We start from the raw sequence: 25291 nt of genomic DNA, 5'->3' as shown, positions 1-25291 counted from the left end.
GGGCCGTTGTGGAGATTAAGCAAGCTATTGCCCAGAGTCGCAGAGTGTGAACCCGTGAATCGAGTAGGCACCGGAGCGAGAATTGTCGAGTCCATGGACATTTTTAGGACTCAAGACCCCACCGAGCCGGGAATTGAACCCTGGTCCCGGGCTGACCTCTGCTTCCAGGTCTGCCTCCTCTAACCAGTGAGCCACACTTCTCCAGGTGACCTATGTATATCTGTTGAAATGGAACTGTTGAGACACCATGGTCATTTATCTGATTCACTAGACTGAGTGATTGTAAACTGTTATGTTGGGGCCGTAAGATACAGTATATCTGCAAAATATGTATAATGATGCATTGTTATTCTTTGAAATTTGAATTTAATTAAAACATTTTTTTTAAACATTTGTAAAACAAGAGCCTCACAGAGACCGAGGGGATTGAAATCCCTCGGCTCCATGAGGCCTTTGTTCACAGCAGCAGCTGTGAACAAACATTGGATTGCTGGAGCTCCAGGTTTCTACTGGCCATTGGAAGCCCACAGGTACTCCATTGCTTTCAATGGATCTCCCAACATTCCAGTGTTCTACTTCTACCTAAAAAATACTGCAGGCTTGCATAAGGTGCCTCTTCTTTCTTGCGGCTTTGCAGTCTTGCTGAGAAGGGCCTTTATAGTCTCAACAAAGTTCTTCCATTCCTGCAAAAATATATCGCTGTTCTCCCATCAGGCATGTATGGGAGGTCTCAGTTTTCTTAAAGACAGTATTACTGTCTTGAAAGAAGTTCTCATACTATCTCATTAACAGCACTGAAACCCTAGGAGACCATTCAGCACATCTAATTCAAAAAAGCTGCAAAGAAAGGCTAGTAGAGTCCTAATAAACCTATTGCGTGGCTTTAAATGTGCTGGTACCATCCCAGTAACAAAACAGCAACCCCTGCAGAAAAGTAACTTCCCAGTCTAGTAACAGTAATGAAGCCCTGTCGAGAAGTGCATTCCCTGCCCACTCACAGTATTGGAGCCCTGTAGAGGAGTGCCTACCCTATCCCATTCACCCTATTTCAGACTTGCAGAGAAGCACTTGTTCTGTCCCTTAACAGTATAGCAGACCTGCAGAGGTGTGCCTACACTGTCCTAGCAACAGAATGGAATCCCTGCATAGAAGTAGCCGCCCTGTCCTTTGAGAATATTGCAACCCTGTAGAGACATGCCTGCCCTGTCCATTAACCACAGTACATCTATGCAGAGAAGCACCTGCCCTTTTCCATTCAACAGTTTTTCAATCCCTGTAGAGAAGTGCTTACCCTGTCCTACTGACAGTATTTTAGCCATGCAGAGAATGGCCTGTCCCATAAACAGTACTGCGGCCATGGAGAGAAATGCCAGCTCTGCTTCCTTAGCAGTTTTGCATTCCCTACTAAGAAGCGCCTGACGGGTCCCATTAACATTATTGCTGACCTGCAGAGAAGTGATTGTTGTGTCCCATTAATGGAATTGCATCCCCGTAGAGAAGCACCATACGTGTACATGAACAGTATTGCATCCATGTAGAGAAGCGCCTGACCTGTCTATTAATAGTATTGCATCCATGTAGAGAAGCTCATGACGTGTCCATTAACAGTATTGCACCACCGTAGAGACGCGCCTGGCGTGTCCATAAGCAGCAGTGCATCCCCGTAGAGACACGCCTGACATCTCCATTAACGGTATTGCATCCATGTAGAGAAGCACTTGACCTGTCCATTAATAGTATTGCATCCATGTAGAGAAGCACCTGACGTGTCCATTAACAGTATTACATCCAGGTAGAGAAGCACCTGACATGTCCCAATAAGAGTATTGCATCCGTGTAGGGGTGCCTCTGACGTGTCCATTAACCATATTGCATCCCTGCAGAGAAGCACCTGACGTGTCTCATTAATGGATTTGCATACATGTAGCGAAGCGCCTGATATGTCCATTAACAGTATTGCATCCATGTACAGAAGCGTCTGATCTGTCCATTAAAAGTATTTAATCCATGTAGAGAAGCACCTGACGTGTCCATTAAAGTATTGCATTCATGTAGAGTAGCACCTGACATGTCCCATTAAGAGTATTGCTTCCATGTAAAGATGCCTCTGACGTGCCCATTAACAGTATGGCATCCATGTAGAGAAGCACCTGATATGTCCTATTAAGAGTATTGCATCCATGTAGAGAAGCTCCTGACGTGTCCCATTAAGAGTACTGCATCCATGTAGAGAAGCGCCTGGCGTGTCCATTAACGGTATTGCATCCCTGTAGAGATTCCCCTGACGTGTCCATTAGCAGTATTGCATCCATTTAGAGAAGCACCTACCGTGTCCATTAATAGTATTGCATCCATGTAGAGAAGCACCTGACGTGTCCATTAACACTATTGCATCCATGTAGAGAAGCACCTGACGTGTCCATTAACACTATTGCATTCCTGCAGAGAAGCACCTGACGTGTCCCATTAATGGATTTGCATACATGTAGCGAAGCACCTGATGTGTCCATTAACAGTATTGCATCCATGTACAGAAGCGTCTGATCTGTCCATTAAAAGTATTTAATCCATGTAGAGAAGCACCTGACGGGTCCATTAACAGTATTGCATCCATGTAGAGTAGCACCTGACATGTCCCATTAAGAGTATTGCTTCCATGTAGAGATGCCTCTGACGTGCCCATTAACAGTATTGCATCCATGTAGAGAAGCACCTGACATGTCCGATTAAGAGTATTGCATCCATGTAGAGAAGCTCCTGACGTGTCCCATTAAGAGTACTGCATCCATGTAGACAAGCGCCTGGCGTGTCCATTAACGGTATTGCATCCCTGTAGAGATTCCCCAGACGTGTCCATTAGCAGTATTGCATCCATATAGAGAAGCACCTGACGTGTCCATTAACACTATTGCATCCCTGCAGAGAAGCACCTGACGTGTCCATTAAGACTATTGCATCCCTGCAGAGAAGCACCTGAGGTGCCCTTTAACAGTATTGCATTTATGTAAAGAAGCGCCTGACTTGTCCATTAATAGTATTGCACCTATGTAGAGAAGCGGCTGACGTGTCCATTAATAGTATTGCAACCATGTAGAGAAGCGCCTGACGTGTCCATTAATAGTATTGCATCCATTCAGAGAAGCGCCTGACGTGTCCATTAATAGTATTACACCCATGTAAAGAAGCGGCTGACATGTCCATTAATAGTATTGCATCCATGTAGAGAAGCGCCTGACTTGTCCATTAATAGTATTGCACCCATGTAGAGAAGCACCTGACGTGTCCTTTAATCGTATTGCACCCATGTAGAGAAGCCCCTGACGTGTCCCATTAAGAGTATTGCAGCGCTGCCTTTTACAGGGAAATACGGGCCTTGTCCCAATAATAGCATTGAGGTTCTATAGAGAAGTGCTGATCTCGGCTCTTAACCCATTCGCTGCGTGCGTAGGCCAACGGCTATTGCACGCACTACCTCCGTAGTGCTGTGCACGTCCGTTGGCCGACCCGGCCCCACCCGCGCAAGGAAACGCCCGCGCCGCGGCGGATTTTACGCCGCGGTTAACAGGTTAAAGAACATTGCAGCCAACCAAAAAGTGCTGGCCTAGTCCTATTAATAACATTGCAGCACCAAAGTTCCATTCAGTCCCCTTCCATCCAAAGTGCACAGTTCTGTAACGTGAAATGATTGCGCCCCCTGCAGAAGGTGGAGAGTGGGCCCTTAGTCTCGCTCAGATATTCATTGGCCTTGGGCTGAATGGGGCCCCTCTGAAGAGTTAGGACCCCCTGGGCCCAGGGGCTGAGGGCTCAGGGGCCTTTGTTAAGCCCTAGCTACTGTCTTACAAAGGTGTAGCAACCTTAAAGAGTAGGTCAGATGTTGCACTGCAGGAACCGTGAAGGGCGGGACCTGGGAGTCTTACAGTCCCAGCACATGCCCAAAGTAACACCTGTTTCCACTCTGTGGTGACCAGCTCACTACTCCTGATGTTCTCTTTCTCTGCAGATCGGCTCCTACTTTGGCAGCGAGGTATGTCCTGTTGATGTGAACAATGATGGCGTCTCTGATGTGTTGCTGGTCGCCGCGCCAATGTACCTGGGTGCCCAAAACAGGGAAACGGGGAGAGTCTACCTTTACAGAGTGGGTCAGGTAAGGCCTGCTTGACTAGGCTGGATAATGTCAGGTGATGGTGTGCTGGCTTATGTTGTGTTATGTTACAGAATTATCTATATGTGTGAGATGCATTCCATCAGAAGAGACTAGACTTTGGGCAAGTGATCTTTCATGCATGCAGCCTGAAGATAATGGTTTCAGAAGGTCTCTTCTGTGAGTTCAACATTCACATCCCATTTGCATATTTATAAAGTGAGAAATAAAACTGAAATATACGGTATAAATGTTTTTATTTAAAAAATGCAGCTTGTCATAAAAGGTTATTTTAACATAATAGTGATAAATCAGGGCTTTAAGTGGGCCGGTACTCACCGGTACTGAGTACCGGCACTTCTCAGTTTTTATCCCCCTGAGTACCGTACGTGCTTATTGGGCAAGAAGAGTACAGGTAATCACAGAAGCAACAGGGCTCAGACCTGGAAGTACGGGTACGTGCAACGCAAAAACTACTGCAAATGGGTAAACAACCTTTACAACGCAACTTTTACATCGCAGAGCCTTTACAACACAACCATTACAACGCAAACTATTACAACGCATTGCTCTGGGGGGCGCTCTAGGATAGGGAATAGGTTAATTTACTATCCAATAACCTTCCCTAGTGTCCACGGGGACTGGAGTTGGAGTAGTAAATTAAACTATTCACTATCCAGCACCCCAAAGCACTATGCGTTGTAATGGACTGCGTTGTAATACTTGCGTTGTGAAGGCATGTGATGTAAAAGCATGCGTTGTAATGTCATACATCCCTGCAAATGACCCTTTCAGACAGATCATGTTTATGTGCCGCTCTGGCAGGCAACTGGTAATGTATGCCAGCACTGGGTTGTTCCTGCAGTGTTAGGTTCTAATTGACTTCGCTACAAGAATGAGGATGTGGCCAGAGCTGTCGACAGTGGAACTGGCAAACCAGGTTCTAATCCCGACATCGGCTCCTCCTGCTGTGATTCTACGCAACTCACTTAACCAACGGTGCTTAAAAAAAGTAAGCTTTAATGCAAATGTTCTGATTGTCATGTAAAGCGCTTTGATGCCCATTGGCCAAATGTGCGCAATATCAAGCTGCCAAAAATTAGGCCCTGCTCGTATGACATAGAAGCTGATGCTTGTGTGTAGGTATCAACCCAGGCGGTAAGGAACAAAACTTGCCCACATAATAGTGATAGGACGCAACAGCCTACTTCCGTAAAAAAGACAGTTTATTTTAATAGAACAAAATACATAGAAAGAAAGCCACAAAGGCATTTGTGTTTAATTTTAAAAAAAAGTTATAGACGGAAATATAATACACACAAAAACAATTGAGAGATTACAATAAGGACAAATAAAACACAATAATCACAATTTCATAAAAACAAAAACAAAATGTCAATTCTTGAATTAATTATAAAATATGTTTTATAATTAATTCAAGAATTGACATTTTGTTTTTGTTTTTATGAAATTGTGATTTCATTTGTCAATTGTCATTTTTGGCAGCTTGATATTGCGCACATTTGGCCAATGGGCATCAAAGCGCTTTACATGACAATCAGAACATTTGCATTAAAGCTTACTTTTTTTAAGCACCGTTGGTATTTTGGAAATGCTATAGTTTTACCATCCATATCAGATTTATTCACTTTTATATTTTAGAAACATACAATTTTCTCCCCTCTAGCATGTAATTGCTAATAAATAAATGTATTTTCATCCCTACATTACTAGGCCTTTTTTGGAAAATAAGGCAATGCTGCCAGGACAGTGGAAGCCTGATAAGAGGAATGTGCATAAATAAAAAATGTTGAGTCCTGGGGTCATATTACATAAAATGCCCCGGGGGCGCAACGGGTGTTTGCGTCTGCTTTGCATGCCCCTAGGGCACTTTGGCATTAGAGAAGGGGCCGCAGACGCTTGTGCGGCCCCTTCTGTAATACCAATAGTGCTGGCGCACATAAAACCCCAGCGCTATCTTCAAGGGCGCGTTCCCTCATTTACATGGGGGTGTGCCCCATGCAAATGAGGTAATCCCTTTGCCACAGAGCATCACCAAAAGCTGGTGCACTGTCAGTGCATCACCTTATAGGCGGGTGTACTCACTTACTGCACTGCCTGCAAGGGGATCTCTATTCCCCTTTAAAAGGGCCAGGCTGGTTGCTGCCTGCACAATGAAAACACAGAGTTGCTTCAAAGCAGCCACTCCGTATTTCACTTGATTGTGCTGCAGGGCAGCACAAATTCACGGCTGCCCCCAGGGCAGCGCATTTCCCATAATGCGGCGCGTTTTCCTTCATTGCACCGGGCGCACCGTTTTAAAGGTGCAACCGGCACAATGAAGAAAAATGTGCCGCATGTGTAATGCATCAACGGGTAAACGTGCCTACAAGGGATTCTTTTCTCTACTTATTCTCATGTGTTTAAGCAATCATCAGTAATAAGCTCTACACCGTAGCTTATTACTGATGACCGTAGCTTACATAAAGTTATTTCAACAGCTGAATTACTTATTTCAACATGAACAGATCTGCAGAAAAATATGTCAAACGGGTGTATGCTTCTTGAAACACAAATTTATGTTGAAATAATATTAAAGGGTACAAAAAATGCTATATATATGAAAATACATCAACAAACTGTGACTGAGATTTAAAAGTTATTTGTTACTATAGTCCTCTCATTGCCACTAATGTGGTCACCTATTCCAAGCAGTATGTACAAAAGGAAATTGTGACTGATTATACAAAAAACAAATCATTTAGTGAAAACATTTAGAAAGAAAATAGGTGTATTGCGGCCCCAGGTTTTCTTGTTTTGCACTTTTGCTTTTGACCCTTTGTGTTTTGTCGTCGGTTGTGGTCGTTGTAGACCTGGAGTGGTTCGTTTTTCATCCAGGTATGCTGGTTGCCTTGGTATTACCCAGGCTGCCTTCTCTATTCTAGCATCATTGAAGGGTCTGCCAGGGCCCCAGGGTTCTCAGCATAGAGCCCCAGCTGTCCTCACTGATCAGCAGGACCTGAACCATGGCATGGTAACAAGGGAAGTGGAGGGACAGACATCACTTGTTTGTATAATGTTATGATATGCTGTTTATCCCCAGTGAGGAAGTGTGGATGAGTTATGCCACTTCAAAGTTCTGTCCTGGCAAAAGTGCCAGAAAAATAACACTTCTAAGATCGTCATTAAGATGAGCAGATATTGATTTATGGGGATTATGAGATCTGCAGTATTTTTTACTTTCGCCTAGAGATTCCCTGGGTGAAAATATGGGCTAAAACGAGGAACTGCTGCGAATTGGACGTGGTTCCCCTTAAAATTACTTGCAGATCAGGGACTTTAATGGTTCAATTTGGAATCTGGGTTAATACTCTACCCTCATAGTTATTGGGACAACAGGTATTGTTGACTCCGGGGATGCCGAATTAACATTACCACATTCAGAATTCTCATAATAAGGCCATAAGTAGTTTAACTTAAAAACCATTATATCACACAGATGCATTTGTTCTCTCAAAATTGTCAACACTGTCCCAGGAGAAGACAATTCAAGAAAATATTGCTTTTCTTTTCAAGATCCTATTAACGTTCAATGGTACTCTGAACGCTGAGAAGAGGCCTCAGGACTCACGCTTTGGCTACTCGCTCGCTGCCGTCCCAGACCTCAACCATGACGGGTTCAACGATGTTGTGGTTGGAGCACCACTGGAAGACAACCACCAGGGAGCTGTGTACATTTACCATGGATCCTGGAGAACCATCAATCCCAACTACAAGCAGGTCAGAACGGATTGCATCAAAATATTTACATCTGTGTATAATTTGGGAGCCATATGTGCTATAAATGTTTTGAACCTTACGACACTCCGACCGGGCGTGCACGTGAACTGAGAGAAACTGGGTTTAGGTCAGAGGTAGTGTAGACTGACAGATGTAACTATTGGACCTGTGGAAGTCAGAAGCTATGTTACACCAAATCATGTGGCATGAATGACTGCATGTGACAAGGGGAATGAAAGGTATGTGGCATATTATTAATTAAATTCAAATTATGTAGCCCATTCTGTGAAAATATCAACTATACAATTATAGCATATAATGATACTGATGGATTCAAATGATTTAGATGAGTCAGACTTTTTTTTAAAGAAATGTGAATATTCGGTAAATATTATTAAAAAAAATATTCACTTACATATAAAAATGTTATATTGCAAAGGGTGCAAGAATATCAATGCTTTAAGGCTGATAGTTATTTTTACTTGTTTTGCTGAAAGGCGCTTTAATATAGACAGCATCAGATTTAGAGAGGGGTGCAAATTGTTTAGGAGCCTTTGAGATTGGTGTTCCGTACTCATATACGTGCTGGTTCGAGAACTTTGAATAAAACATCAATTGACATCAACAGTGACACAGAATATTTTCACGACAGGAACAACGGTGGGTTAAGACTGGTATTTATTTTCATGTTTTTTACTGAGAAGTACTTTTAACAAAACAGACCTAAAAATGTAATACGTTTAGGAATCTTTCAAATTTTGTGTCTCCTGTTTAAATGACAATAAACAAAAATAGACCTGACTGTAAAGGACATAGACCAATTTCTTTTGTAGAGCTGGTGGTGGGGACTGCTACCTCGACTCAACTGTTGGTTCCAAACAATTACCAGTCTTATCCAGTCCCAAATGCCCAAAGAAATATTTTTATATTTATAAACACATGTTTATCAGTCAACTCCATACACCTATACCCCTAATGAAAAGGTGTATACAAACAAAATAATGTGTGAAGGTGAGAAAGTCCTTCACTTGCGCTTCACCAGAGGAGCTGCTGGTAGGTTCTCACCAGTGTGCCCACGTTTCTCATCATCGGTAACTTTAAGAGAGAAGACAAAGTGTCCAGTCAGAATGATAGAGGTGAAGACAAAAATATATGTATGTCCAAAGGATACCCCATAATGTGCATGAGAATAAATAAATTAAGTTAAGACTTACATTTACAAGGTTCCAATTTTATTCAAAATTGTGAGCCTACTCAAGGTTAAAAACAAACTGCATGTTGCAGACCACTTTAAGATGGGCCAACATGTTTCCTTGCCTGTCTTCTATTGTGGCAATTTCGTCAGGGCTCAAGGTCATGGTTCACCTTACTGGACTTCAAATTGTATACAATGAATGACAGGTGGTAGCCAAGAGCAATCATACCAGCTTCCCACCATGTCAGGGGGTGTTTCCTTTAACTGTAAGTCCCACACCAGCACCATCCTTTGGCTTTAATATACTGCTTCTACCTGTCTACTGAGCTTTGTCTCCTTCCTGTTTATATACCTGCTATTTTGAGAATTTTGATTTGTAAAGATGAATTTACGTGAACAGTGAAACAATACACTCTCATGGCAATGAGTACATCACTATCGCAATCCTCTTTGAGTTACAATTAAATATATGAGGTTTTCTGCCATAGACCAAAGTGCTTCTCCAATCCACAAGTAGTTAACATGCATTATGAAAATCAATACTATATGAGTCATATTGTCACCTCTTCAATGTACGCATAACGTTATTGACAGCTGAAATATGAGCAGTAAACTATTAAATCATGTCAGTAGCTACATTGTATTCTGCATGCTACATTCTTAGTAACTTTTGATGGGTTTGAGCTAAACACAAAATATCCTCTCCAAATCTACAGAATATAAAGTAAATTATGTACTATGTGCCAAATGCTTGAGTTGGAGCAGGTTATAACTGACATAATCATAATTCCAGTGACATTGACTATAGTGTATTAACAAATATGTGAACAACAATTTATGATTACTCATGTTTTGCAGATGTAACTCTTTTTAAAAAGATATATATTATTTAACTGCCATTTCAGATCCATAATAATCCCATGAAGCATGCCCATTTCCCTGATTTCTGTAGTACAACTGATTCTACTTAGTAGTCCAGAGTAGGCCTAGCAGTTGAGGTGAATTTGGTGTTGTGAGTCCACGATATTCTAGAGGTACAAATAACCGTATTCTCAGTACCGCCGTATCTTTGAATATAGGTGCAGAGCACTTGCGCCCAATTTCAAATCACAGATTCCAAGTAAATTGGGCTTGATTTGAAAATTTTGGCCACACAAAATCCCCCATGTAATACTTGGAGGAATAAACGTAGCCAAAACAGTGCTCGAAGGAGGATACTGTGCTGTAGTAATAATGATAACGACAATAATAACAAAGGCCATTATCTCACATTATTCCCCAATGCATAGGGGGATAACTGAATCAGAAACAAAAGATCCAATAATAACTCATAATTTTATGTCCCTAAGGGTATTTCCATCTAGATTTTATTAAGACGTAATGAGCGACAACGAGTGGAAACCGGGTGTGAAACTCACCTCTTCCTCTCAGTCGTTCATTTATGTTAGAAATTACCAACATATCATCAGATTAAATACAGCCTCCTGCCCAAGCACTCAACACATTACATCAACATAGACATACAAAGCCACAGTGCACCGCGACTGTAAACAGTTAATGCGGAAAGTGCCTTGGGATATCATACGCGGTACAGAGATTTGGTAGTTATTAAGTAACACAATTGATGACATAAACCCTGGTTTCTCTTTTCCACTGTCTGGTCCCAGCGGATAGAAGCTTCTGCACTCTCCGAAGGCCTGAGCTACTTTGGACGCAGTGTGTCTGGACAGATTGACTTGGATGGAGATGAGCTGGTGGATCTCGCAATCGGGACGGATGGAGCGGCCATCTTGCTCAGGTAAAGCATCCAATTGAAATTCCTTTTAAACATCAAAAACTAATATCCTGAACATTTTGGGATAACCTTTTACTATACACATGATGTGGTTTGCCAATCATCTGCTGTTGCTTGCCTTGAACAAACACAGAAATCACACAGGGCGTTGTTTTCACCACCATGCAGTACATTTGACTTTTTGTCTGGATATCTTAAAGATAATGTGTAGGAACTGCTGTACCAAATTTGATATGGAGGGCCTTAATTTTAGCACAAAGTTGTAGAACTGCAAGAGTAGTAAAGTAGGCGCCTAATACTTTACCACATAATTTAAGCAGAGAAGGGATTAGGTGCCTACGCCTGGTAGCTATGTGGATTTAGTAGACCCAAATCTGTTGATAGGCCAGGAGGTAATGGTATACATATTGGTCATGAATTTAATGTTTGCTAGTGCACGGAGAAACACGTTATTTATGTAAATCATCTTTCTTTTGTCAGTCTGTTGAAACTGCCTGTAGAGTTGGTTGGAAGCGGTAATATTATTTAAGGTACCATTAAATAGATGTAACCATAAAAGAGTCCTAGGCAGGTGAGGTGGCACATCTCCTTCAGTTACGGGGACCATTGATTGAATTATCTAGACTTTTACTACAAGGCCACAAAAAGGAAATCACAGTGTTTTTTTTACTTATTTATGGTTCAAGTATGTTTATGGAGAACTTTACAACTGGTGTAGTTAATTGGGCTACTGGTTGAGGTGGGTGGAACCCTACTTAAGCAACAACCACAATTTCTGTCAGGGTGAAATACAGGCAAACCTCATATTAACCCGTGCTTAACCCTTTGATAGATTCACATTAAAGCAGTCAGACTTATCTTAGAGGCAATGTTTAAAGTATTTATCCAATACTTCACACAGTATTAAAGTAAAACAACAGCACAAGAAAAATGACACACCAATTTAGTAAAATAGAGTAAAACGTAATACATTATTTGACACCAAAATTACAAAAATCCACTCAGTAAGACCAGAAATGAGCACATTTAAAGATTCAAATGAAAATAGTGCCTAAAATCTCAAAGTGCCAACTGTGGTTATCTGGTCACACCGGACCAGGACAGAGTCTCAAATTCAGGTCAACCATGATGGAATGCGGGCCGCATACAGGGATCAGGTTAAGCCCACCGAACAAAGTATCTTAAATCCAGGTTCTAGCTATCTTTGGGAATGCGTTCCGAGGAGCTGCAGGGCTGTGATTCGAGGTCCTTTGTCATGGATGAGTCACGCAGTGTAGGTTTCGAGGAGCAACTGGGCTGCAATGCAAGGTCCTGTGTTGAGGATGCATCAGGCAGCTGCGGTTCCAAGGAGCTGCAGGGTCCTGTATCGGGGATGCATCTCGCTCTGATGGTTCCAATGCGGGGCTGTAGGACCGTGTGTTTCGCTGCGTTGATTCTGCTTCAAGTACAGGTTGGGCTGGCAGAGCACCTTTAAGCCCACTTCCAAGGATCCAGGACTAGGGTTGGCACCATTTGGGGGCAAGACAGACAGAGTCCAGGTACTGGGTTCAAGGAAGTTGGATCCTTTCCTGTCCCTGAAGCTCTGACCAGGAGGTCAGCCAACTAGCCCTTAGAGTCACTCTCTTGGTCCTGGGTTCATGATGCAGGTTTAGTCCTTTTCCCTAAAGCGATAGGGCAGTCGAGTAGCAGAATAGCAGTCCTTTTTGCAGAGCAGCACAACAGTTTTTCTTAGCCTTCTACAGATCCGGAGGTGTAATGAAGAGTTGGGTCCGAGGGTGCAATATTTATAACTGGTGCCCAATTTGAAGTAGGAGAAGATTTTAGAGGTTTTCACTCCCAGAGCCGCTTTGAATTTCTATCCTCCCTGCCCTGGCTCCAGCTTGTCTGGGGTCACAAAAGACTAGTGTCAAATCCTTTGGGGAAGTGCTCAGGCAGATCATTTGTGATGTGCAAGTGTGGTAGGTGACAGCTCCTCCCCCTCATCAGTCAAAGCTGGTCTATATGCCAACACGTATCTCCCTTTCTCGCACTGTCTTGGAGTAATTCACAAAGACCAACTGCCAGCCACCCAAAGTTATGAGACCTAGGATACAGGCTGCAGGCACCAAATAGTTGGGACAAGAAAATGTAAACTTTCTAAAAATGGCATTTTCAGAATTATGATTTAGAATCATACTTTACCATTGTAAAGGGATCTAATTCACAATTACACAGACACCAGGTTTGATATTCTTATCTGCTCCCAACTGAAAGTTATCACTTTTTAAATGTAATAAGGCAACCCAATGTTATCCTATGAGCGAGGTAGGCCTTACAGTAGTAAGAAACAAATTCAAGTTTTTCAGTACTAGGACATGGAATAGTTAAATGTTAACATCCATTTTGTTAAATACACCTCACTCTGCCCTATGGGATGTATAGGGCCTACCCTAGGAGTGACTTATATGTATTAAAAGGAAAGTTTAGGCCTGGCAAAGGGTTTATTTTTATCGAAGAAGCTGGAGCAGCATTCCACTCCATCCGGACGCACAGCTTGTGTTCCAAAAGTATTCACCATAGTACTCCGTAATTTAATCCAAATTTGTGAAATTTATTCAGTAGATTCCAATCATTCCGTTTATGCCACAATAATTCTTTCTGTCACATGCAAGGCAGTAAATGTATAAAAACGTTTCTTGTGCCACAAATATGCCTATCCAGGCCTTTTTCTGGGCATGATATTATACATAAACCATCCTTAGAAGTGGATCACATTATCCCAATGCATTTCGAGCGCTTAGTGGCTCTTCTTCAGGGGTTCACTGAAATCATTAAGACATCAAAACATTGGCATTAGTTTGTGTTATCGGCCACTTAAAAACAGCAAGTTCTAAAACTCTCACACATAAGCATGTTTCACTAAATGTCTGATGTTTTCCCTCTAAACACACAATAATGCCCAACACATTGGCCCCAGAGAAACCCTCTTCGTTATTTATTAGACCTTCCCTCAAGTTCCCTTTTGTCATTTATTCATGATAATCAATCCCCTTGGTAAAACGCCATGCACAAAATTAATCGTACCTTCATACAAGGGTTTATTTTACCAGGTCAAAATGAAAGTTTAAAACTGGTTGCAATGACAGGCCTGAGACATTTTTATAGGGTCCCTTAAGGGGGTGGCACAACATGTGCTGCAGGCTCACTAGTAGCATTTGATTTCCATGTAGTTCCACTTTACTAGGTACATAGAAGAAATTAAATGATCCAATTGGGTGTCAGCCAATGTTACAATTTTTAAAGTAGAGGGCACGAGCTCTTTAGCACAGGTTAGCAGTGGTAAAGTATGCAGAGTCCTAAGACCAAAGAAAACGAGGTCAGCAAAAACAGGAGCATTGAAAGGCAAAAAGTTGTCGGGAAAACCACGCCAAGGATGTCAGGTCCAACAACTGGGAAATGTTATGTTTTCCACCTAAAGGAAACTAGGGCCTAACATGCATGCAGGCATACCAAGAATTATACATATCGGGACAGTTCTTATACTGGCCCAAGTCTTTGTGACATGAACAGTACACCTTGCCTAGACTACAATAATTTAGCAGAAAATATGTGCTGGAAAAAATGTTTTTTTGTAACACAGCACCAGAAGACCAGTAACTTCTCTGGTCTGCAGACGTTCTCATGCCATAAACCAAAACGGTGAACAGCAATGACAATGCGGAGATTACCCCGCACTGCCATTACAACGCAGGAATTACAACGAAAGTCGTTACAACGACTTTCGCTGGAGGGCGCTCTTGGATAGGGAATAGTTTAATTTTCTATCCAACTCCTTCCCTACTGTCAACGTGGGCTGGATTTGGAATAGAAAATTAAAATATTCCACTATCCAGCGCCCTCCAGCGAAAGTCGTTGTAACGACTTTCGTTGTAATTCCTGCGTTGTAATGGCACGCGTGGTAATACCACAAGTTGTCATGTCATACAACCCCCTAAAACGCTCTGATTCGAAGTGATGGGTGGAATAGGGGCTTCAGACTTCAGCTCCTTGGTGGAGGGAGATCCATTCTAGCAGGAGATAAATCACTTATTTACCTAAGTCTGCTCTTCATTTGGGTATGATGGTTAGAACACAACAACTATGAGTTCAGTGTTATTTTAGATGTTGGGTATCAGACACAGGCAGATCATATGAATATAGATGATAATTAAGTGTGACAGAAAGGAATATCTGCTGAAACTTGGCTGTTGCACTGTTTAGACACCCTTGAAGATTGCCCATCTCATTTAGAGGTAAGGGGATCTGCCTTGTGGTATATAAATAAATAATACCGGATCTAGGTTTGACTGGACATAGTAATAACAGATAGCTCAATAAATAAGAGTCAAGATTCGAGGTAGTAGGAGTTTGCAGGTTTAATACAGCATAAAGGACAGGAACAGGACAACCTGCACGGGAACAGGATGGCAGGGCCCTGCAGGGGGGACAGGGAATGAGCACGCTAACTTTAATAACAATGTACAACATATATATACTAAAACAATTGCATTATAGTGAATACAGTAGGCGGAGCAGTGGGTGTGGTCAATAGCAGTCGCGAAAGATAAGGGTGAAAGTGGGTGTAACAGGAGGCGTATACATGGACATGTGATGTAAACGTAACAGAATATGTCATAAATGGGGCGGAAACATGGAGGGGGCTACCTAAGGAGCCGGGACCTCTGACCTAATGGTGCGCGCAAACTGACAATGACGTGTTACTAGGAGAAGCTGGGGGCTATGAACTCTGCGCTAGGAGTAGAGACTGAAGTCTGGAGAGTCAGGGCGACATGTACCTAAACCCTATCTAGTATCTAATGTTTAGAGGACATGTTGATATAAACTAAAAGTCAGGAGGGGAGAGGCTAACAGACTCTAAGACTGGAGCATGCATTATTCTACATGTAGTGCGTGTTGAGGAATATTAAATGACCATTAATACAGTATTTCTCTTACATGGAGACGTAAAGGCTAGACAATGACGGAAACTATTGATGCGATTCAGTAGCTTAGGAATGCAGAGAAGGAGGGCTGGACTGATAACTAGAATCATAACATACTCTTGGCAGACTCATAGGCAGAGCCAGGCCGAGCCGGGCACTGCGAGGCAGGAAGTAAGTGAAGGGTCGAGGATACAGGTGGGGGCTGTATCGCTCCTCAGCGAGGGTTCAGGAGACAGGAGCTGAATCTGGTGTCCGGGCCCTTTTGAGGCCTAGAAACGGGGACTTTACAATTAAATAACGTGCACACTGAGAAACGTGGCAACGTATCTTTACATAGGCCTAATATTCGTAGTATTCACGAGAACTGGAAACTAGCATACTAGGGATAGACACAACTGTAAGTGCGTCTTTAATCAAACATGGGGGATACATATGCATATTAATCATGCACACATAACATAAGATGGGGAACACGTAGGGACATAGAACATGGCAAAATTTACTTTTCCACAGCCTCTTGGGAAGTTCTGGCGGCACCCAAGCTCCTCCTCTGTAATATATAAGCATCTGAACACCATCTGTGAGACTACGCAGCATCGTATGGGAGATTCCATAATATATGTGCACTGTCAATAGATATTGTTTGTTGTCAGCCATATTACAACTGCAACTGAGCATTTACGACTGAAACACATGTTGTTCACTAGTAAGATCCCAAAAGGCTTCAACAAGACTTTGATAGCCATAGGACTCGACCTAAATCACATGTTTACAAACTCAGAAACTCTGTTGAATTCAACTGCTTTATTGAAATGTTGTATACCCGCACCATTTCACAAAACCAGAAGCAAGACCAAACTAGCTAGATTTTTCGTGTCACCCACTTCCTAAGCTAAACAAAAATTCAATAAGTGAGACAGCATGACTTCAGCTTCTGAGAGCCAATACCTGGCAAACAAAACTATATATAGATATAGGTTTTTTCAGGTCTGACCCATTTGGCTCAGATTTGTAGGTCTCGCCTACTGACAATGCAAGCTGTCTAGTTGCAAAAGACTTAATGTGGGCCCACCAAAAACATTTAGGGGCTTATAGATAGCTTATTGCTTACCATTGGTTGGCTTTATTGTTACTCTCTTTTGCCTGGTTCATATTCAATGTCTTTTATTGTCCATCTTAAGTTTGTTCCTCCCCTGGAGCCCAGCCTCTTTGCCATCTTCCTCATTGTTTGGCTTCCATTCTTCCACTGCTCACTTTTTGGGGAACTTTTTTCTTTTTGGTAAAGCACTCCATGAGTGTATATGTGTTTTCCAGATTTCTCCTTCTTTCCTCCAAAATACCAAACACTGGACACTGTGCTTCTTCCTAGTCTCCTTCTTCCTCACTACCTATTGTGCTTCGTATTGTTCTCACTCTTGTGTGCTTCTCCCTCACTTCTAGTGTTGCATTCACTTGCCTGTGCTTCTTCCTCTTGTGCTTCTCCCCCACTCTCTGTGTTCTTCTCTCCACTGTGCTGTTTCTCTCTATATGTGTGCTTTTCCACTCGCCCCTGTGTTGCTCTCTCCCTCATACAATGCTTTTCCCTTCCGCATTCTCACTCACTCCCCCATTCGATCTTCTGTCGACACCGCCACCCTGCGTCCCTTTCTTGTTTTTTTTAAATTTGTGTTTTTTTTGCACACCAAAAAAATAATCTTTTATTTACCAATCTAGGTAGTGTCCGCCATCCTGGAACCAGAAATAAAAAATTAAAGGAAATGGCAGCCACATCATTCCACTAGTGCACAGACGAATTCTGGTGACGAATGCACACACACGAGCATGCCAGTAGAATGAGTTGCAAGGAGCCCCCTCAGCACAATACTCAGACCCAAGAGCTCCTGATTAAATCCGGAGTGGAGGTCCCTCTGTGTACGTGGCCGGGGTGCCCCCTCAACTTTTTTTTACGCCACTGCAATGCTTGTTAGTACTGTGGCATTTACAGCCAGTGGTATAAGGCATGTCACATGCCTCACATCTGTTCCAGACGGTGTTTTAAAAAGCTTCGTAAAACACCCACCACCGAGTGCAGCCAGGTAGAGACAAACTAAAGCTCCCTGACTCCTCTTTCACGTCTTGTTGTAGTGTTGTGATGATACAGACGATACCGTAGTAGAACTGATTAAGAATAAGTGTAGATATGTGAAGGCACATGGCCAAAGACAAATCCACTGTACTCTTCACCTCTACAAGCCTGTCCTGATTGATTTGTTATGTTAAGGATATTTGTAGAGCGCATGGCTACCGAAGGTGTCCCAGCGCTAACAGAGAGATAGGGCAAGTCACAACAGCTTAGTAGGTGGGTTTTTGGAAAAAACAAGTTTTCAGAAGTTGACGGAAGGGAAGAAGATTGAGTTCTGAGCCTAGGTGGAGGGGGAGAGTGTTCCAGAGCTTGGCAGAGGTGAGGTAGAAAGACCGGCCGCCACTTCTCATCGTATTGATTTCGGACACTGAGGCTAGGTAGAGACTGGATGAGCGGAGGCATCTGTTAGGGTGATAAGGGCAAATTATGGATTGGAGGATGTGGGGGCCTTTCTACCAGAAGGATTTGTGAGCAATACATAGGGATGCGGCCAGTTTTGTTGCCTGATGATTAAATGTGATTGCCCGATCTAGCCACATGCCGAGATTTTTTATCTGTTTTTTATGCGTGGGTGGGCAGCCAAGACATCTTGGGATTTCTGGGCCAATGTAAAAAATGGGTGAGTTGCCCAGCAGCATAAGCTCTGTTTTATCTCCATTCAACTTGAGGAAGGAGAATTCCATTCATTTGGTTGACTCTTTCCAGGCAGGGGCCTAGACTGGACAAGGTATTTCCTGGATGATTTAAGGCCACCACTAATTTAGTGTCATCGGCATAGGTAACAATTTCTATCCCAAAAGGGTGGACAATCTGTGCCAGTGGGCTCATATAGACATTGAACAACGTCGGGCTCAGAGATGAGCCCTGAGGGACGCTGCAGCCAAATGGGATCCAGTTTGGGAAGTTATCTCCTTCAAAGAATTGAAAGCTCCTGTCCTCGAGGAAGGACTGTAGCTAGGTGATAATACTACCTGATAGTCCGACATTCCTCAGTCTGTGAATCAGGAGGATATCAAAATTAACAGTGTTGAAAGCGGCACTGAGGTCCAGAAGGATGATAGCTGTCGATCCACCTTTTGTTGATAATCTTGTTGGCATTTTCAACTACTGCAAGTAACGCAGTTTCAGTCCCGTGTTGGGGACGGAATCCAGTTTGCGAAGAGTGAAATATGTTGTGGGATTCCAGAAAGGCAGAAATAACTGAGTTAACATGCTTTTCTAGCATTTTACTGATCCTGTGGAGGAGGGAGATAGGGCGGTAGTTTCCAAGAGTATCGGGGTTAAGGCTGGGTTTCTTTAATAGTGCCCTCACCATGGCGTGTTTCCACTGTGGGGGTACTATTCCGGTCGAGATGGAGTTAATCAACTTCAGTAGAACCGGCCAGACTGTATCCCCAGCCTTTGTTAGGATTTGGGGGGGTGCTGGGTCATTAGGGGAGCCGGATTTAACTGAGGCACATATGTTCACTAGAGTGTCCATACCCACCAAGGGAATTTCCTTGAGGGAGTGCTCACCGGACACAGAAAGCTCCATTAGCCGTGGATTAACAGTGAAAGCGAGGGGAAGGAATTATAGATATCCTTGATTTTATTAGAGAAGAACTCTGCAAGTTCGTCACACCGCACATTTGAGACATCAGGGGGGCATCCCTGACTGGTAGTTTTAGAAGATGCTTACCAATCTTAAAGATTTCGCTTGGGGAGTTTGAAGCGGAATTGAGTCTTTCCTCATAGTATAATGCTTGTGCCTCCTTCACTTTTGATTGGTAGATTTTTATAGTGTCACTGTAATTCTGTTTATATATTGCGTCGTAGTTTCTTCTCCATTTCCTCTCAAGTATTTTGCAAATTTGTTTGTACTCATGCAGCTTGAGAGAGTACCATGGAGGAAAGGTACCTTTTGATTACGTGGATATTCCCAGACCATCAGCTGTCAGCTTCCCTTCCTAGGTCCAACTGTCCCACTCAGAACTTCCAATAAGGTAGCTCAGCATGGGATGTGGATATAGATGTTCTATAAACAGTTGCATAACAACTCCACAGTTCCCTTCCCCTCTTTTGTTCAATAACTAGTGTTTGCCTGTAAGATGGTCATGCTCATTCCTGTTGAATAAAGTTCTGTACATGGAACGGCAGATGCAAGGCTTCTAAGTGAGCTCCAAGCCAACCTCAGCATTTGTGGAAGGAGCAGTAGGGGATGAGGCTAGCACCTCAGTTATTGAAACATTAATCAAGTGTGATTTGGGCACAGCACTAGATTGACAAATGTCTTTCTTGGTTTGTCTCTTTTGACCAACTTGACCTTGCTGCTGAAATGATCTCACCCTTAATGGCTAATTTGAAGGCTGTGTTTAAAAAGACACTCGGTGTTTGTGGAGAAGCAGTGGTGGCCGGCATGGCTCGCAGGTGGAGTGACGGGTGAGAAGGGTCATGGGGAGGTGTCCGGGGGGGCATGTGGGTGGTGGGGCTAGAGGGTGCGCATAATAAAAAAAATAACTTTTTTTAAATTAACTTACCTTGCTGCCGGATTCCACGTCTCTGCTCCTGTTCTCCTTGATGAACAGGAAGCACAGCCAGGCCCCACTGACCAATCACAATGCTGCAATGCGGCATTGTGATTGGTAGGCACCCAGGCTTCTTTGACCAATCACAACGCTGCAATGCAGTGCTGCGACTGGTTTCGAGCGTCTTGGTTCGACGCTGAACCAGGTAATGGGGTCCTGGGCATGTTCGCCACGTAGTCTGTAATGCAGCCTGCATGGAGAACGGGGAAAGTGTGCATAACTGGTTTGGGAGGGCCAAGAGGGTTGACCAAACAGGCATTGGGCACTTAGGAGTGGGCAAACCACTCCTCCCCTGTCCTGCTCCAAGAGCAGAGAAGCCCCGCCCAACAGCCCGCCCGCAAATCAGCACAAACATAAAATTATAATAACTGATAGTTATTATCATTTTATGTTTCTACTTCTCACACTGCTTGAAAGCAGTGGGGCGATGCTACTCCGCCATAGAGAGGAACTGCCACTGTAGGGAAGGCTTGTCCAACACTGAACTGAAAGGGGAAGATCCATACAATTCACTTGAGGCAGGAAGTGACTTTGGACACAAGCGTTTATGGTAGAAGAGTTATATTCTTCCAGGTGATAAGGGGAGAAGATCAACTGGTGGAGTTTCTCTCACACTTTGTGAAATTATTCTGAGCTAGATCAGGAGGTATCAGCATTGCTGGAAATTATCATCTTTTGCGTGGTGAGCCCCCAGATTTTTGCTTTGATTTCTTTTGTTGCTGGCTGTAGATTTCTGCGCACTTTGCCCCTGATAACCAGAGGGTAAGTGTCAGTGCACCAGATTTCCACATGATTAAATATATGTAGGCCTAATAGTCATATTTAACTTTCCTATTAGTTCCTAGTACATGATACAATAGGGCTCCCCGGGCTCCAAGCTAAGGGGCATATTTACTAGAAAATGTCAGAGCGCGGAGCTGCGACAAATTTGGCAGCGCAGAGCCCCGACATTTTCAAAACGCAGAGATGTGCCATATTTACTACAATACGGCACACCCCTGTTGTTTTGCTGGCACTAAAATTAGATGCCTAGCGCCAATGCAGGCACCCTTGCACCATTGTGCAAAGGTACTTGTGTGGCAGAGAATAATTGTTTATGTGCAGGAAGGTGTACCTTCCTGCACATAAACAATCCATAATGGCTATTTGTTACTTCTATGTGTGCTGAATTCTGCAGCACACATAGAAGTAGCAAATCGTCATTATTTACTGATTGTTAATGGCTGTTTGCTCTTTCTATGAGTGCCGCTGAATGCAGCATACATGGAAAATGCAAAGACGAAGAGAAATAAAAGCATTTCTCCTATTGCGCCATTCTGATGCCTGCTTTTGCATGCTATTCGTTATTGGCACTGCCACAGATTTACACTTCCTTGTAAATCTTGGGCAGCATCAAAAAGCCGTTTTCATAAATATGTACATATGACAAATTACAATCCCCCTTGGCGGCTGACAATTGTTTATAGAAAATCACAATATTTACACCGCCATAGGTTCTTTCACCTTAAATTTACCAATAGTAAAGTACGCTTGTTGTTTAACAGTACACAGAGATTTTTATTTGTACCCACAGAAATCCTAATCAACGCTTCTTACCCAATGAACATTTACTGGATTAGTCGTTACTTAATGGTATACAACCGACTTGGCCTAAGATTTTTGTCTTAAATAAACAGAGAAACTATTATTTGGTTGTTTATTACCATAATATTAATTTCATTGTCCAGTTTCATAATCTGAAAAACACAACCTTCAGTTAATCTAATTTTGTCCCAAATAGGTAAAACGTTATAGAAATATGCTTATAAGATCACTATGAAAGGGCTCCTGACTGCAAAGTGCATTAGTAATCTAGCAGCATGCCGTAGCGATTCCCATCTCCAAGTATTCTAAATAGCTAAAATATTATTAAAATGTGCATATGGGATCTTAACATACGGTCTCCTGACTATAAAGTGCATTAGTGATCAAGCAGCATGATGAGTGAGAAAATCCAGACTCTCGGTGCATTAATGGTATCACAGCAACCTATAGTTATTTTAGTTGCTATACAGTTTTTGGGTATATGTGGCATTCCAGGCCTCGAGGGATCCTTGATAGGGTCACTCGCGAGGGGCACTATGATTGATTGCTCTTGCTCCCATATCCCACTCTGTTGGTCTCCTTCGGTATTTATCACAAGTTCTTTTGGTACCTGATGGGTCTACACCTGTATTTGAAATTCAGACTTTTTTGTAATTATAGGATGGTCATTTATATGAACATCATTAAGCCATCCATCGCCACATTTTGCATTTTCATTACACCCCTGAGAACCTGTGAAATCATTAGCCTTTTTAGGTCAAGCCTAGCGCAGCGCGCATGCACTGCTGTATGGGGAGGCCTCTTGGAATCACTCCAGACTTTCTCAAAACTTGTCCGTGTGGTTTTTCAACTTCCACACATTCTATTGGCCTTTGCGTGTGGCTTACAAAAATGAAAGCATTCAATTGGCCAAAGGCGGTTGCATGTCCCACCTTTTCGGTAAATGTTCACTCCCACGGCTTCCAGCAGCAAGCAGTGGCGTGCAGGGTGCCAGCTGCATTCCTCCTCATGGATCATTAAACACAGCGCGCTTGCTTTCAGTTTAGCGGCTGCGCTTGTTTTTTTTCACTCCCACGGCATCCAGCTGTCGGGAGCGAGCAGCGGCGCGCAGGGTGCCAGCTGCATTCCTCGTCATGGATCATTAAACACAGCACGGTCGCTTTCAGTTTAGCGGCCCCACCTCTCTTCTCTGATCATGCCTCCCTCCTCTCCTTCCACCCCTTCAGCCTCTCGACCTTCTCCAGCAGTTTTACAGCCATATTCTCTCACTTCTACCTCTTTTCTCAGTTTGATTTCCCTTTACATCTTCAATTAATGCCCCCATATGCCTTACCCTCACCCTCACTCCCCCTGCCCACTCATGTTAACTCAGTCTTTACTTCCGCTCACAAATTCCTACCTCGGCTCTGCCTTGCCCCCCTCAGCTTCCCTCAATCCCCCTAAGTTCTCTCTCACCCCCACAATCATACATGCTTTCCTAGCCCACTTCACAACCCCTAACTTCCCCTCCCACATAGCTTCTACGAAACCACTCCGCACTACCCTTTTACCCCTCACCCTAAAAATGTATTCTAACTCCCTTCCACACATTCCCTCCCTCACTCTCTTTCGCTGCCCTTACATACTCATTTGCCCCCGACACTCCAATTCTTTGCTTGAGTCCTATCTTGCCTCCACAATCCTCACTGGGTCCCCATCTCACTTCCACGTCCCTTTCCTCATGCATTTACTCCCTCCTATTACTACTCACCCCATCCTAAGCACCCTACTTCACCTCTCTCATTCCTCATCTCCTCCTTTAACACCTCCCCACATCCTTCATAGCCAAGCCCATTCCTTCACTCCCCTTCACACTCTTTACTCTCCATTCCCTGTTCCACCAGCCATCAATCACCCCTTCTTGCCCTCGTTCATCCCCAGCTCTCTTCCACTAAGATCCACTCATTCCTTTCTCCCCCATCATACTAACTTACTCCAACGCCCACTCATTCCTTCACCCATTCTGTGTCCTTGGTGTCGTACATGTAGCACGTGCTCCACGTTTACCTTGTATTGTGTGCTTAACTCTGTGTACTCTCTTCTACCGGTACGTGATTTACATTTACTCGGATGTTTCTATGTCTTTTCACCCTTTTTAAATGTGCTACCACCACCTGAATGACTTCCATATCGACCTTGCATGCTGTAAGTGTACTCTGAGCTGTGTGGCAGTCATGTGAGCGTGCTTTGTACTCGGCATGTTTTCTGTGCAATATACCACTACCTTGTGGTTCGTGGCCTGCCTTGTTCTGTGGTCTCGGTGCTGTACATCTACCGCCCTCTTACCTGTGTTTTACATGGACCCTGTCTACCCCGCGCTTTGCATATACTAAGCTCTAAGTATGTATTGCCACAACAGGGCCCTACTGTGAACTCTGCTGTGCATATATTTTACAACATTTTGTCATGTGCTCCATGTGTGAGGTATGTTCTGTGTTCTACACTTACTCTGTGCTATACACACATGCACTGTGCTCAACTTACACCATGTTTCCCAGGTTTTACATGTATTTGTGCTCACTGCAGGGGACTGTGTTCGACCTCATGGTCAAAGGTCCAAATCCCGGCAAATTCACTCAGCCTTTCATCCTTTCTGAGGTTGAGAAAATTAGTACTATTGAGTTGGGTAATCAATATACGTCTGTTATTCAGCGCCAAGATGCCCCTTTGCGGGTGGAAGTGGGCTTTACAAATACACGTTATGTTATGTTACTATGATGAACTGCCCCCTCCTAACAATAGAATCTATAACAAAAAAAGCATTAGAACAGGCAAAATAGCTAATACCTTCATGTTCGATAGAAAAAGTGAAGGATACTATTAGAAAGTTAAACGTAACACGAGCCGCAGGGCTAGATAACTTACCCGCTGTTATAATTAAAACAGAGCTAAACTGGTGGGCACAATTTTTCTCTAAGAGGTTTTCTGCTGTGCTAGATTCGGGTACTATCCCAAAATCGTGTGGGGTGCGGTGATTAGGCCTCTGCACAAAAAAGGGGACAGGAAGGACCCAAAAAACTACAGATTCATTAATCTGTTAGATATTGGTGTGAAAGTATTCTCTAAAATAATCCTAGGCAAACTGAAGGATTGGGTTTAGCTACTCTCGA

At 43.2% G+C, this 25291-nt stretch overlaps 1 protein-coding gene across 1 annotated transcript in view; it reads left to right on the top strand.

Moving 5' to 3' along the window:
- Positions 1-25291, top strand: part of ITGA10 (integrin subunit alpha 10) — a 456216-nt gene that overhangs the window by 293212 nt on the left and 137713 nt on the right. Inside the window, exons 13-15 of the mRNA XM_078670796.1 lie at positions 4001-4144; positions 7718-7921; positions 10784-10914. Of these exons, the coding sequence (XP_078526922.1) occupies positions 4001-4144; positions 7718-7921; positions 10784-10914 (479 nt within the window). The remainder of the gene's footprint in view (positions 1-4000; positions 4145-7717; positions 7922-10783; positions 10915-25291) is intronic.

Source organism: Lissotriton helveticus, chromosome 12 (genome assembly GCF_964261635.1).
Source record: "Lissotriton helveticus chromosome 12, aLisHel1.1, whole genome shotgun sequence".
NCBI classification, from domain to species: Eukaryota; Metazoa; Chordata; class Amphibia; order Caudata; family Salamandridae; genus Lissotriton; species Lissotriton helveticus.
The sequence above is the reverse complement of the archived record's forward strand: the minus strand, read 5'-3'. Positions and strand labels throughout refer to the sequence as shown.